Consider the following 15,895-nt stretch of genomic DNA (forward strand, 5'->3'; position numbering starts at 1 on the left):
TGAGCATAAATAAACATTACACACACCCTTATACATATAGTCACATACACATACACATACTCTCTCATTTGAGTCTCGTGAGAGTAGTGACTACTACTGCTTATTTCTTCTGAACAGCAAAATAAAACCAAAGTAGCCTATCATCTCTTTACTTGTGTAGTAGACCCATTTATTATCTCTGCACAAGTTTTACTTACTTCACTTTCTTTGTTCCAACATCTGTCACTCATAACATTTCTGCCTTTTTCTTCTTCTTCACTCAAATTATATCCAAAATCTTGCACTGACACAATTTCTTTTGATCTTAGATTCATACCCATCTGTGATTTTGATCATAAACCCTTTTTTAGTTCATCTTTTAAAATTAAATTTTTATTTATATTTTTTTTACTATACATAAAGTATTATATTATATAATCTATATATCTTAGTTTCTTGATTCTGAGCTCCTTTTTTGGTATAAGTTCTTGAAAAATGCTTTAATGGGTGGTGAAATTTTAGTATCTTTTTAGTGTTTTGAAGCATAATTCCATGAAAATTCTCTAGAAAAAGATAGTGGGCTTTCATTATATTTCAAGAAAAGTGAAAAAGATTTGATCTTTTTTACCTTTTTGATTGTGGGCAGTAAAAAATGGTGAATTTTTGCTTGTTTTTGCTTTTCACAATTGGGTTTCTTCTATTGTGTCAAAATCTTGTAATTTCACAAGTTGTTAATCCAAATGATAATGAAAATGATGATCTTGTAATTTTAGTAGCTATTGGCAAGGAACTTAAGTTAGTTGATTGGGATGAAAATGGGCTCAGAAACACTTCAAATTATTGTTTATGGCCTCACATTACTTGTAACTCAGAACAATTAGTTGAAAAGATTGTGCTTTCTCATTTAAGTTTGCAAGGTAATGTTACTTTACTTTCACAACTTAAGTCATTAAAGTGGCTAGATTTGTCTTTTAACACTTTCCATGGATCAATCCCACAATCTTTTGGTAAGCTAGTAAATCTTGAGTTTCTTGATTTGTCTTATAATAAGTTTGATGGTTCAATTCCTATCGAATTAGGCGAACTTAGTAACCTTAAGTCTTTTAACTTATCGAATAATTTACTCATAGGATCAATACCTAATGAGCTTCATGGGCTTGTAAAGTTACAAGATTTACAAGTATATAGTAATCATTTAAATGGAAGTATACCAACTTGGGTTGGAAATTTAACCAACCTTAGAGTGTTTACAGCTTATGAGAATGAGTTAAGTGGAGAAATACCCGAAAATTTAGGAGCTTTTTCGGACCTTCAGTGGTTAAACCTGCATTCTAACTATCTCGAAGGGCCGATTCCAAAGAGTGTTTTTGCTATGGGGAAGTTAGAGTTTTTAGTATTGACTCAGAATAAGCTAAGTGGTTATCTGCATGAATCAGTTGGGAACTGTACAGACCTTTCTAGTATTAGAATCGGGAATAACGATCTCACTGGGAATATTCCCAAAGAAATCCGTAATCTTAGTAGACTTACTTATTTTGAAGCTGATAACAACAATTTTTCGGGTGCGATTGTTAAAGAGTTTGCTCAATGCTCTAACTTAACTTTGTTAAATTTGGCTTCTAATGGATTTAGTGGTACCATACCGCCGGTTTTTGGTGAAATGATCAATCTACAAGAGTTAATTGTTTCCGGGAACAGTCTTTCTGGTGAGATTCCAACTTCTGTTCTTAGTAACAAGAATCTTAACAAGATTGATTTAAGTAACAATAGGTTCAATGGAAGCATACCTCAGAGTGTTTGTAACTCCTCAAGATTACAATACTTGTTGCTGGGACAAAATTCGTTAGTTGGGGAAATCCCAAATGAGATTGGGAATTGTGTAAAGTTGCTTGAGTTGCAGCTTGGTGGTAATTATCTTACGGGCACAATCCCTTCCGAGATTGGTAAAATCAAGAACTTGCAGATAGCTCTGAATTTGAGCTTTAATCATCTTCATGGAGTATTACCGCCTGAATTAGGGAAGCTTGACAAGTTGGTTTCTTTAGATCTTTCGAACAATCAACTCACGGGCAACATCCCTCTGGCTTTTAAGGGTATGCAAAGTTTGATTGATGTTAACTTTGCAAATAATCACCTCACTGGCCCAATACCAGATTTTGGACCATTTGAGAATAGCCCAAATTCAAGCTTTTGGAAGAACGAAGGTCTTTGTGGCAAACCTTTGAGTTCCTTATGCGGGAATGCAAATGGGCCCCAAACGTTTAATCACAAAGTTTCTTACAGGATCGTGCTGGCTGTTATTGGGTCAGGTTTGTTGGTATTCATCTCTGTTACTGTTGTTGTTCTTCTATTCATGATGAGAGAAAAGCAAGAAAAAGTGGGGAAAACAGTTGGAAAAGAAGTAGAAGAAATCATTGAAAATGATAAGCCGTTGGTAATTCTTGGAAATGTGTTTGTTGAGAATTTGAAACAAGCTATTGATTTTGATGCTGTGGTCAAAGCAACGTTGAAAGATTCGAATAAAATCAGTAGCGGCACTTTTAGTACTATTTACAAGGCAGAAATGCCTTCAGGGTTGACTTTATCAGTCAAGCGACTTAAATCTGTTGACAAAACAATTCTTAATCAACAAAGCAAGATGATTCGAGAACTTGAGAGACTTAGTAATCTTTGCCATGATAATTTAATCAGACCAGTTGGGTTTGTCATATATGAAGACGTTGCCCTTTTGTTGCACCAGTTTTTACCAAATGGCTCGTTAGCTCAATATCTACACGAGTCTAGTAAAGAACTGGTGTATAAACCTGACTGGCCCATTAGGCTTTCTATAGCCATTGGTGTTGCAGAAGGGTTAGCTTTTCTGCATCATCTTGCTATCATTCATCTTGATATATCTTCTGGGAACATTTTTCTTGATTCCCATTTCAAGCCTTTGGTTGGTGAAGTTGAAATCTCAAAGCTTTTGGATCCGTCACGTGGTACGGCTAGTATCAGTGCAGTTGCTGGCTCATTTGGTTACATTCCCCCAGGTATAAATTAAATCTGCTTTACGTTTTTTCAATATTGTATCCATGTCAAGATGGTCTCTTAAAGCTAGATGTGTGGGTCGGATAACTGGTCAAAGTAGGCACTTTGGGTAAGACTCGTTGAGAGTCAGGTCAGGTCCAGTAATGGGTCAAACAGGGAACCTTGTGTTAGTGTCATATGGTCCGTACTGGGTAATGGGTTAATATGGTTGATTGTGGTTAGGAGTTGAAAGGTCAGAGTTGGGTAACAGGTTATAATGGGACTGGTCGGGTTTACCTAGAAACACTTTCCAATTTTTGTGTGTGTCAAGTATGATTAACAAGATTGTTTTATTTAAATAAAAATATTAAATTTTGGAAATAAGATAATTTAGGAGGTTTGATACATGCCATATACACTTATTCTTATAAGCCAAGTATTTGGTTTTATCTTGTTATTCTGTTTGACCCATTAAATTTGAAACTCTAGCATAAGACTGTTCATGACCTTTACCAAAAGCAATCTGTTTTGGATCAGAATATGCATATACAATGCAAGTTACGGCTCCGGGAAATGTGTACAGTTTTGGGGTGGTTTTACTTGAGATTCTCACAACACGGGTTCCAGTGGATGAAGAATTTGGTGAAGGTATAGATTTGGTTAAGTGGGTTCATGGTGCACCCACAAGAAGTGAAACCCCTGAGCAGATACTTGATGCAAAACTGAGCACGGTTTCGTTTGGTTGGAGAAAAGAAATGCTTGCGGCATTGAAGGTGGCATTACTCTGCACAGACACTACACCGGCCAAGAGACCAAAAATGAAAAAAGTGGTAGAAATGCTTCAAGAAATCACAGAAAGCAAGTGAAAAATGAAATCCTTTGGTTATTGTATGATAGAAGATGTGGGAAATACGGGGTTCTGTATATTTTGTATGAACTTTAAAGAATCAGATATATGCAAACCCTTCAATTGTATTATGAATGTAAGTTTTGGTTTCCCTACTCGTGTATGAGCAGATTAATGTGAAGTCGGTTCCTTCTTAAAGTGTTGTGTTTGATCACTGCTTAACTAAGCCGATCGCTCGTAAATTTCCAAACTAGTGCTTTGATTTTCATACAAAGCGGATGATAAAATTCTGTCCCATGTCTCGTGAATAGGGTGTTATTGAGAAATATCCCGAAAATACGTTTACAAAATCAGTTTAACCCATTTACTTATGTGCATCAATTTTGGCTTTATATATCATCTTTTAAAACTGTAGCTAAAAGGAAACGAGTCAAATGAGTTAGAAAATCGCCCACGAGGCCACAACAATCCGTTATATTGCTTTCTAAAAATTTGCTATATTATAGTTAATCATCTTTTAGTAACTAGTCATTTTATTAAACCAAAACAAATGGAAACAAATGGACAATACATGTTTATAACATACCGAACCAATGTTCAAAAAAAAAACACACACATACCGAACAAAATATGACGCGCTTTGACCAACTATCTAATTTAACACCCCATATGACGTACTTACAGTTTATACAAGCCTTTAGTTTTTGTTTTGTTTTGTTTTTTCCATATACACATATAAGATTAAACCATACACTCTTTAAAATATATAAAAAATATGAGTAAAGACGGAGCTAGCAGGGGACTAAAGGGTACTTTGTCTCCTTCCAACTAGTCCAACTTACTACAGAAGTTTTTTCTCTAGAGCCTATTCAAATCAGAGAAGTCCAAACATCATAGTGAAACTGTCAAAGAGTCGGAACATAATTAGCCATTGTTAGTTAAGACCGTAATTAATGACTGTTTATCTAGACTACTTCATCTCCATACCAATGTGGCAAAAAACTATTAGATCAATCGACCAACGTATTGCCTTATTAAATGTACGACCACCTAATACTCCAAGTAGTATAGACCTATACGCCAAGCATATGCCTAGGTGTTTATTTAGATAGGGAGGAGTTTCCCCAGCAACGCCCAACTTGATTCCTAAACCTACAAGTCCGTGATTCAAATACTAATATACATGCATTAAATGGTAAATAAGATATTTTAGGGGTTGATTTTTAAACTTTAAAAAATACAATCAGTAGTGTTTTAGTACATGAAGACATGAATAATGTATTAGCAACTGTTTATCAACAAGGCAGTATATATAGTGGCTTTTTTTTTTTTTTTGGTAATTAATGAGGGAAAATGTAAAATTATAAGCCATTTCATGTTATGATATTTTTGTTCAATTGAACCAAAACCAATTATTTATTAAAAGAATTGAAATAATTTGCAGGCTGACTATTTACAAATGGTGGATCTTCCCATCCCCAAAAAACAATGTTTACATTCACCTACCTTTAAGGGTAAAAAGCAACAACAACAACAAAAAATCCTTAAATCCCTCAACAAAATACTAATCACTTTTCTAACTGGAAGGAAACTCTAGAAATGCTCAAGGACCAGACCTTTAGGCCACCTATACATACATTTGATACAAAAAGATTTCAATATAGGCAAAAGGGGATTAAATGAATGAGTTGTTTTGGAGATGCAACAACAATCCTAATTTGATCACCGACATAAGTATTCGTCGTCGTTATCTTCTGTAGCACACTAACACAGACGATGTTTTTGGGACCGTCTTCAAAACCATATCCTATGTGCAGTTTTCACCAATTTGAGAAAGATGGTTTGGTCATGTGTCTTGTTGGGCAAACGATTGGCATATATCATGGTCCCGAGAGGTTAATATCTAGCAGCTTTGAGGAAATTATCGTATGGACTTGATGCAGGTAATCTGAATGATTGAGGTAGATGTTGGTATTCCGTTGCACATGACATACGAACTTGTCCATTAACAAGAGGAGGCGCGTTTTGTTCCAAGAAAGGATGGCCTGCCTGCTGAAGACGTAAAGGAAAAAGGTGATCAAAATGTCATATTAAAATGTGGAATACTTATTGCAAGATTCATGAGACATCTTAAACGGAGTATTGGAATTTTTCATCGGATAGAGATTAAACAACTAAGCATATTATGTTGTGCATATTCAAACGTGCCAGAGAAAGACTGTACCGATTGGTAGCTTCTGTCCGTTTGATGCTTGTTGATTTCATCGTCATCATGGTTTACAGGTCTTTGTATACTCATCAAATTGGACATTTTCATCCTCTTCCCATTTACAAGAGCCTCACATTGATTCGTCATTTCTTTGTAAGAGACTTCGGGTGTAATGCTTATAGACATTCTTCCAACTTGTTGTGCAGAATCCATGACCTGTATCCAACCAATGATCCCGTATAAAAATAGTTATCGGATATAAAGGGTAACTTTTCATGCCATAGAAACGAATAAAATCAGGTTGACCCAAAACTTGCAGACTGGATTGTCCAAAACACGTTAATTCATAAATGCACAGGTTTGGAGACTTTCGACCCTTTGACGTGTTTCTCTTTAAGCTAGTACTTTTTAGTTTACTCACTTAAGCCGTTACCAGTAAAACTTAATTTGGATCAACCAACTTATAAAGAGATGGTTTGAAGTTTCCATCTCTAACTAAATGAAATAATAACACAACACTTACTGAATCTAGCAATTCATTGACACTTAAGAGATCAAGTGTCTCGGCTGCTGCAAGTGAAAGCATGTTGGCAGTGTCAAAAGGATCTCCTTGAAAATCATCATCCGTAAATATAAGTGGCTCCTGAATTAAATCAACACGATATTCCATAATCATGGCTATAGTATGTCCATGATAGTTGACAGTATATACAAGAATACTTACCTCCTCCATAGATTTACTGTCTTCTGGATGTTTATGTTGTGACTTTTCTGTTGGGGAGCCTGTAGGGCACACATCGTCATCAGGCACAAATCTGTTTAGCAGTTGCTGCTTAATGCTGATTATTTCAGACTGCACATCCAAGATTTTCTATGTTCATGATGTAGAAATTGAATTCACAAGATTAAGGGTAAAATACCATAATATAAAAAAAAAACCTAAAAAGAAAATTTGTTGAACGAGGTTATTGTAGCTCAGCTTGTATAATTGATGCAAAAAACCTCTTAAATCATTTTGCTCAAAATACTGATAAAGTAGATTTTTGCTGTAACTATATAGCTTTAGTAAACATCATAAATTTTTTACATATAAGTTTTTATGTTGTAGAAAATAGTGTTCTGGGTCAGTCTCAAACCCATTAAAAGCTATAGTTTTGACATGCTGCCTGACCCACCCGTTTTGATATCTCTATTTTTTAGCTTCTTTTAGTAATTAAACTAATATAGATTTTTTACCTCGGAGACAGATTCCAAGTGCTTAACAATTGTAGCAGCCAGTGATTCTATTGACTGATCTTCTGTGAACTTTATTGCTGATAGGGATTTCAGAGCAGACTGATCATCTTCCCTGGACCCGAAACTAATACTACCTGACCCAGTTCCAACAGTGAGCTTGCAATCTTCAATCAAGCACAAGTATGGATCCACCTGTTAACATACAACAAACCACAACCACTAATTGTTTTTTAGTTTTATATATAACAAAAGAAAGTTTTACTTAACTAACGCGAACTACAAGAACATCTGAAATTGATTTTCCATATCATTACTAACATAAAACAAGTAGACAGAAATCCAGTTAGTTATCCTGTTAAAGTACAACAAACCACAACCACTAGTATTTTACATACCATCTTGTTTGCAAGTGTAGCCTTTGCAACTGGAACGAGAGGAACAATACTAAATGCTTTCCCAGAAATGATTATCATTGTAGTTGCCAAAGTGAACAGCGATCTCCTACGCGATGCTGGCAGTGATCCTGCAATAATAATAAAATTGGAAACTCAACAAGCCGACTAGTATAAGCTCTTAAAGATTCATATCTTGAGCTATATATCTAAGAACATACCTGCTTCGGCAAGAGAAGTATCAAGCAATGAAAATGCCAGCTGGAAACTTCGAACTAGAGCCTCCCGGCCTGAATTCTGCACAGAATCTAGAATCAGTATTCGAATAACTACAATGCAAGGAGCATAAGCGCATCTCTTCAAAGGGTGGGTTGGTCAGGTTGGGTAACAGGTCAAACTATGTACGTTCTGTACAGCCCGAGTGGGTTGACCCAGAGCGTACTTGTCATTTTTAAAATACATTTAAACAGCTAGTGTGTTACATTTGACCTGTCCGACCCATTGGACCTGCTTCTTTTTCAAGTAACTTTTTACACATTTGAGTCGTTAGATATAAAGCCTGGGCCATATTCATAATATTAAATAGGTTGAAATTGCTATGTATAGAATCATATAGAATTACCTTTGCACGAGAGAATAACAAAACCAGGCTGTAGGTATGAGCAATGGCTTCATAATTTTCAGGTTTGTTTTCAGGTGAAATTGACTGTGCCCAAATTGAAGATAGGAGGAGTGAAATCTGGTGAGAACTGAGCCTAAGGGTAACAGCTTCCTGGGCAAAAAAATGTTTTTAAAGTATAGAAAAGAAAAGGACGGCACATTATCCAAAACGAATGGAAGAAAAAACCTACCCCATCCTTGTTTAAATTGTTTGCAGGATTTGTATCTATCTTTATTGAATATGTTCGGCTATAGCTCGACTTCATTCTGTTAAATACCCCACTATTATTTGATTTTTGCTTACTAACGTTGTTGGTCATTAAAGGCCCACCCTTTTTCATCTTCCCAAAAAGGGCAGCTGAAGAAGAAAAGACAGAAACCGTTCTTGACAGTGACCGTGGAACTGTAGTCTTGTCCAGATCTCCTCCAGCTGGCACAAGACTTGAAGACCGTGGGCAAACAGAAGAAGGAACAAGGACAACAGAAAAGATTCGATGAGCTCCAACTCGGGTTTCATGATCTTGATGGACCATTGCAGGAAGCAACTGATGAAACAATGCTTCTGGAAATGCCTGCAAAGAAAAACTTAGAAGATCAGAGTGGTTACCTTTCTATGAAAGTAGTCCAAAAATGTATAGATATACATATATGGGTCGTTACCTTATTGTTGTATGCCATATTAGGCAATGAAGCTACAATTTGAGCAGTTCGGTAAACAGCAGCAACTGTAGTTCTTCCTACAACTGTAATACTTGATATATTTTCTAGCATCCCAGCCATAATGTCAAAAATTGGACATGCGTCACCAACCTGTTTGACCAAGATCAACTTAATTCACATTAATAAATAGAAAACAAACTTATTCGGGTACAAAAAGGAAATGAGCAAGACCTTAGAGGATAACTCCACTAGGCACTCATCTACAAGTTCATGAAACTTTTTGTTCCATTTGATTACATCAGCTCCCAGGTCAGCATCGTCTAGTGTCAAGTGTACGCTTTTTCTAAGATGTCTAATGATATCCGTTATAGCACCAACAATCGCAACTGAAGCTTCTACTTTCGTTTCTCTTGCAAGTGAGATGGTAACCTCTATAATGTCAAGCTGCATATCAGGTTTTTTTAAGACATTCTTGTGATCAAGATGCTTGACTAATATGGAAAGAAGAAAATGTGTATTTTGTCCTGAAAGAATTACAAAGGAATACAATCCATGACTTAAAAAAGAAATGATTCTATGATTTCAAGAAAAGGAAATAAAACTGATATCATGTATGTAATATTTATACCAGATTCATCCATGATATTTTGCATGTCCTTGAGAACTGGGTGGGCAACTCCTTGTGAAGCATGCCATAGATTCTCAGAATCAAAATAACGAAATAAAGATTCAAGAACACGACGCATGGTTGTAGCTTCCTTGCCCAGATTAGCCATGTTATGAAGACATACACGGGACCAAAAACTAGGATTTTTAGCTTCAACCCTACAGAAAGGGAAACAGCCAAGGTAACTAAGCGAGGCAAGACGTGAAAAATAGTATTTAGGTGTGCTTCTGCTACTTGAAATTATAATAATGAGGTAACTAAAATGAACAGCTCCTAATTGTATAAGTGATTACTAATAAATAAATTTATCACAAAATGTATGCCAACATACACGACTGATATTTGAAGTAGATATAATCAGATAATTAGTTTCAAAAAGGAAATCCATGCACCCCTAAGATGAAGAATTTCAGGACAGGAACTTACGCAGGCACATTTAGTTCGCCTTTCTCATTTACAATTGTTGACCAAGATGGGATTTTCATCGAAGCCTCTGTTGGTGAGACATGATGGTCATCTTTCAACACTTCTTGTACCCAACGATTTTGATTAGGATTGTCAGAATCTTTGCTCGAAGATCCATAATTTTCCAAAACTACAGAAACAATCTTTGTAATGAAGATTTAAGGAATACATTAGTATACTATTACCTCAAATATTCAATGTAGATATCTAGTACATTTTACAAGTAGAAGGTACAGATTACTGGCAAGTCGAGAAAATGGGAGATGATTATACTTACATTATCAAACTCTGATGATATATGGGAATATATACCCATGAACCAAACCTATAGCAGAAAAAAAAATAATTAATAAATATCAAATAGAAAACACATACAAGTTGTAAGCCGGTGTTTTGGGCAACAATGAAAATACCATTGAAGAAAGAGCTTGTAAGCCAGCTGCACGAAGTGGTTCAACTCTCTCATCTTCACCAACTTCTTGAGCTAATTGACAGAGTTTTGGGATAAAACCTTCCAAGTTAAACATGTAAGTTCCATCTTTCTGCAAAATACAAAAAGTCAAAGATGCAAGTGTTGAAATGCAAGACTGTTTTACCAAGAACCATCAACAGAACCAACCTGACAATTGACAAAGTCAAAGAGTGTTTGGCATCCTATAATTAGCATTTCGTCGTTTCTTGTCTCATCCAACAGAGTTTGCATGATACTTAGCAAACTATTTGCAAAAAGAGGCCTGCAAGAGAAAAATATTATTATGTTGCAGAAAAGAAACATCATTTACCTAAAAAAGGTAATTGGGTATTAATAATGTAAATGACTCAAAAGATATACTCATATACAGATGAATGAAATATGATTGAACTCACATTTGGTCCTTGCACGAAATCAACAGTTTTCTATATATACACATAACAATTTTTGCATTCCGAAAGTTCTCATTTCTTAATTCCTTATAATAGCGGTGTTCAAGAGAGCTTGTGATCTGAAGGTAGATAGGCAAAATTAGGACAAAACAAGTTGTTAATCTAATAAGAATCATACAATTTCTATCAGAAACACAAAAGGTACCTTTGGAACACGTAAAGGATTTCTCCCAGCATACTCACACAACTTCCCGATCTTCCTATCATTTAGTTCTTCACCCTTTTCCAATATCAGAAACAAAAGATGTTACACATATAAGGGAAAAGTAAATGGGTAATAAGAACTTAGTTAACTATGTATAATCCAATCATGTCATGTTCACTCTTGGATATAATTTACAATGCCGTGGATCCTACATGCCATAATTTTTCAGTTACTTAACTAAGGTAAATAACTGTAAGCTCTTAGAGGTGAACAGTTATGTGAAAAGTGGTATGAGAAAACTGTGGAAGTCACAAAAGAATAAAGTTGCAGGGGACATCTAACAAACATGCCTTAACAGCAATATTTCCAGAAACAACATTTACTAATAATGTGTCCAATTGTTCATAGATTCTGTAACAAGTGTCATTGTCTCATTGATATGCTCATCAAACGGATGATTCTCACAGCGAAACTTAGCTAAGAACACCAGCTGTTTATAACATAGCATGGCTCATACTTCATTTCCATAAAATGAACAAACTCACTTTATATGAAGCAAATACAAATGTCAAGTACATCAAGTTACAAAAATCATCACCATCAACTGATATATGCCAAACTATATAAAAATTCAAGGAAAAAAAATGACTAACCGGATTTCTAGGGAAAATATCCGAGATCAACTTCTTGTACCTCTTCACAGGCTGTCTAGACCTTGTTGTCAAGGCAGGGCAGAAGAAACAAAGGCTTCCACACGCGGGCAAAACTTGCCTCGATACAACACCGGAAACAGCACTCATTTTATATACCAATATATATACCACAATACAATAAACAATCACACTGACTTATAACAACAATAACTAAACAAATCTCTCTTTCTCCACTTTCTTCAACAATCTTTTTCAACCTTTCTTCCCTTCTTTATTGCCATCATCATGATCACAACAAAGGGAAGAAAAAGAAAAAGAAGAAACAAAAAGAGCCGAAATCCGACCAGCCTATGATCAAACAAACAAATAACAACATTAACATAAATTCAAATTTCATTCAAAACATTCCAAGCCTCATCAAAAAAAAAAACACCCATCATAGATTTCCTACATTGTAATCCAAGATTCTAACATGAATAACATTTATAAACAAAATAATCAAAAGGGTGTAAAAAAAAATCCGATAAACATGGAAAATTCAAAAAAAAATTCGATCTTTTATTTAATATACCTTCAAGTCAATGCTGGAAGGCTGGGGAGTAATTAGGTTCGAGTTTTTTCAATAAATCTTTATCAAATTCTCAAGATTTTGCTCCAAAATCAATCCCCCCCTTTTTTTTTGTTTCTTGTTATGTTTATATGATATGTTATGATATAATTTTGTTATTATGAATTTTAATTATTTTTACATAATTCGCCGGTTGGCCACTCTGTATTTTAAAACTTTAATTACATTAAAATTTGGTAAGTTATTATAATAATAAATATAATTGGTGATGCATGCCAGTGTGTGATTTGGCGGGACCCAGATCGAGTGGGCACGTTATAGTTGTTTTTTGTTATTTATTTTGAAAATAATTGACCGTTATTTTCACGGTGAACCGGCCGGCCGGCCAGCATATAATTTCTTGATTTCCTTTCCACTTTTTTCAGATTTCTTCCCTCAGCCTATATATCTATGGGAAGGGATTTTCTTACTATAATTTTTACTCCCATAATACTATTAATTTGTTATGACTTATGACCTTTTTGCCCTTTGTAAATCATTCTTTCAACCCATCCGTTATTGTTTTATGACTTAATCTGCTTCACCTCTTTTTTCCCTTTTTACTGTCCTCCTCTCCCAATTAACTCCTAACATAAAACTCTATTCGTTAACATAAACGAGCATGGTACCCGTGCAAATGCGACGGTGATAGTAGTGACAGTGATGTGGTGGCATCGACGGATGGTGACGGCGGCGACGACCGTTAGCAGCGGCAAATGAGTAAGTTATCTAGGTATATGATAATATTTGATTTAAAATAGTAGTGGATATATATTAGAAGATAATTGAATTATTGTGTAAGTTAATTAATTTAAGGTAAAATGGTAATTTTGCATGTCCCAAAATTGTTAACTTTTCAACACTTTTAGAGAGAGTGTGTTATTTTTTTTTATATAATAGTATAGATAGTCTCTGCAAACACAAAATATAGCTGATATTTTTAATTAAAAAAAAGTCAAGTAATTAAGCAGCAAGGATTGTAACTCGTAACTTTGAAGTCTGAAATTACTTGGTCTTGGAATTGACACTGCAGGAATAGAAAACCAGAGAATTGACACAACTAGATTTTTCTAATTCATTAACAAAATTACAAGTTCATAAGAGATTCTTTCAATAATCCATGATTAACAATAAATTGAAACCAAAAGATGGATGAAATTCATTCAAAGTTATAAACTAGTAATCATTCAAATAATCCAAACAACATTAGATGCAAAACACAATTAAGAATTAAACATCTAATCCAACATGAATATGAGAAAGGTTGAAAATAAATGTCTTACATAATTGTTCACATGAGAATGATCAATAGAAACCTAGCCTATAATTTTCATCATTGATTATTCAATTAAGGTTTGAATCTCCATGAAAATATGAAAAGATGATGAAATTGGGGTGTTGAGAGGGTGAGAAACTGCTTCAAGTGTGTGAAATATGTGTTAGATAACCTCTCAAGTCGTGTGTGGAAAAGATATAAACTGAAAATTAATTAAATCCCTAATTTTCGGAAATTTTTTGTGCAGCCAGGGCTGTCCCAAACTGTGCCCCAGAAATGACAATTTTCAGATTTTTGCTTTGACACTTCTTAACTTGATTCTCAACTTTGCTTGACTTCCTAATGATCCATTTAGCTCCAAATCACAACTTAAAGCTTGAAACACTTAAATAAACATAAAAACGTCCTAATCGTCTATTAACATTCACAAAACATGTCGTTTTCATATCTTAAAGTTGTGCGAATTAAGCGTTTATCAATTACGACTGATTCAAACAATAAAATTATAGTTTATAAATATATGATATACGTCAAATATGTTAAGTCATGACTAATAAACATAAGTACTTATAAATCATAAAAATCCTTATTATAATATATATTCATTAGATGGATAAATGGGTGGAAACCCTCTGGTCCCATGTATTAAACTGACACTCAAAGCGCACACCGCATAAAACTCATGCCTGATAAGTCATCATTTTCACACATGGGATCACAAGATATAGTTTCTCCACTTGCCTTTGATAAGTTTTGAACATGTGACCTCTAGCCTTCATCTCTAAGCCCATGTGGTCACATGATGGCGGTACCACTACTTTTCAAAAAAATAAATATAATATAATAAACAATCTCATTGTAAAAAAATAATAATTATTAAATTAAATATAACATAGTATAGAGTGTATAAACATCTTTGTTGTATATAAAAAAAATTCAAAATTAAATGTTAATAATTAGGATTATGATTAGAAATGATGATTAAGATCATTAAATAGTAAACTTTTAATAGTAAAAACAAAATTTAATACATTAAAATAGTAAAAACATAATTTAACTATGATAAATTTATATTAGTATTAGTATTAGTATGTAAATAGGAATAATGAATTTTATAAGAGACCGACTTCTTATTATGTTTTTTTTTTATTTTTTTATTTTTACCTTTTAATTTTTTTTATTATTAAATAATGATGATTAGGATGAAGTATAATTTTTAAAGGAATGTTTAAAATTAGGAAATTAATGTAAGTATGACATATAATAAAAAATTTTACATGACATTCTCTCATAATTATCAACTAATAAAAAAATTATCATCTCTCAGTTATATAGAGAGATATATACAAGTATTACTATTATATAAATTCACATAGTTATCTATATTTATATATTTATCTAAATTTAAACGTATATATTAAATAATTCTATAAATAAACAACCATATATTATTTAAGTTTAGATCTAATTATGGATACACATATACTATATTTATTTATTTTGTTATGCCAACCAAAAGTCTACCTAGGTTTAATTTAAAATTTAAATAAAGACTATTTAACTAACAATTGACACATAAGTAAAAATCCTATTTGTAAGCTAGATAAAAGTGCCACATAATCAAAAATCTATTCTCTTTTAGTTATATAGAGAGATATTGCATTGTGAAACATTTAGTTTTTGTCCTTTTTTCAATTAAATTGTTAATAACCTCAAAATATCCTTTTTTTTTATTACGAGTAACTATTTGAAAGATTTCCATTTAAAATATACTTATAATATTTATTTAAAATACTTATAATACTCTTAATAAATTTAATTACAATATCTACTTTTAACTCTCTAATTATTGTAATACCATTTTTTACATCAATTACTTTATTTTAATAACTATATCATCCCGCTGGATATGATTATATGGGATATGATTATATAATCAACATATGATAGATGTTGATTCTGTTAGATGAATTTTAATGTGAAAAAACAAAATCCATATAATCTGACAGCTCTATTGTTTTTATTTTAACATACAATTTAGTCATTCAGTCATTGTCATGATATATAGACTACGATATATAACATATTTTACTTTTTAAGTCACTTAATAAAAACAAGAAAACAGAACAACACGGATTATCAGCCAAAACATTGGTATTCATTTCTCAT

General features: G+C 33.4%; 2 protein-coding genes across 4 annotated transcripts; one reads left to right on the forward strand and one right to left on the reverse strand.

The window, feature by feature from the left end:
- Positions 1–474: 474 nt before the first annotated feature.
- On the forward strand, positions 475–4,030 carry LOC122581150 (leucine-rich repeat receptor-like tyrosine-protein kinase PXC3). Of its 2 annotated transcripts, none has more exons than XM_043753314.1 (2): positions 475–3,008; positions 3,505–4,030. In XM_043753314.1, exons 1-2 carry the CDS (start codon positions 632–634, stop codon positions 3,849–3,851), a joined length of 2,724 nt encoding a protein of 907 aa, XP_043609249.1. In that variant the 5' UTR covers positions 475–631; the 3' UTR covers positions 3,852–4,030. The 2 variants fall into 2 exon arrangements, with proteins under 2 accessions (XP_043609249.1, XP_043609250.1); XM_043753315.1 differs by having other exon boundaries at positions 494–3,008; positions 3,523–4,030.
- Positions 4,031–5,260: 1,230 nt separating this feature from the next.
- Positions 5,261–12,518, reverse strand: LOC122584033 (protein SEMI-ROLLED LEAF 2). 2 transcript variants are annotated; one of them, XM_043756392.1, is made up of 20 exons: positions 12,415–12,518; positions 11,844–12,191; positions 11,191–11,265; positions 10,989–11,104; positions 10,741–10,855; positions 10,535–10,663; positions 10,399–10,446; positions 10,083–10,264; positions 9,618–9,814; positions 9,221–9,513; positions 8,990–9,139; positions 8,521–8,901; positions 8,292–8,441; positions 7,891–7,966; positions 7,673–7,800; positions 7,278–7,469; positions 6,766–6,894; positions 6,565–6,684; positions 6,057–6,257; positions 5,261–5,881 (listed from the first exon to the last, which is right to left on the reverse strand). In XM_043756392.1, exons 2-20 carry the CDS (start codon positions 11,988–11,990, stop codon positions 5,729–5,731), a joined length of 2,982 nt encoding a protein of 993 aa, XP_043612327.1. In that variant the 5' UTR covers positions 11,991–12,191; positions 12,415–12,518; the 3' UTR covers positions 5,261–5,728. The 2 variants fall into 2 exon arrangements, with proteins under 2 accessions (XP_043612327.1, XP_043612326.1); XM_043756391.1 differs by having other exon boundaries at positions 5,261–5,884.
- Positions 12,519–15,895: the final 3,377 nt, after the last annotated feature.

The sequence above is a fragment of the Erigeron canadensis genome, chromosome 9, assembly GCF_010389155.1.
Source record: "Erigeron canadensis isolate Cc75 chromosome 9, C_canadensis_v1, whole genome shotgun sequence".
Classification (NCBI taxonomy): domain Eukaryota; kingdom Viridiplantae; phylum Streptophyta; class Magnoliopsida; order Asterales; family Asteraceae; genus Erigeron; species Erigeron canadensis.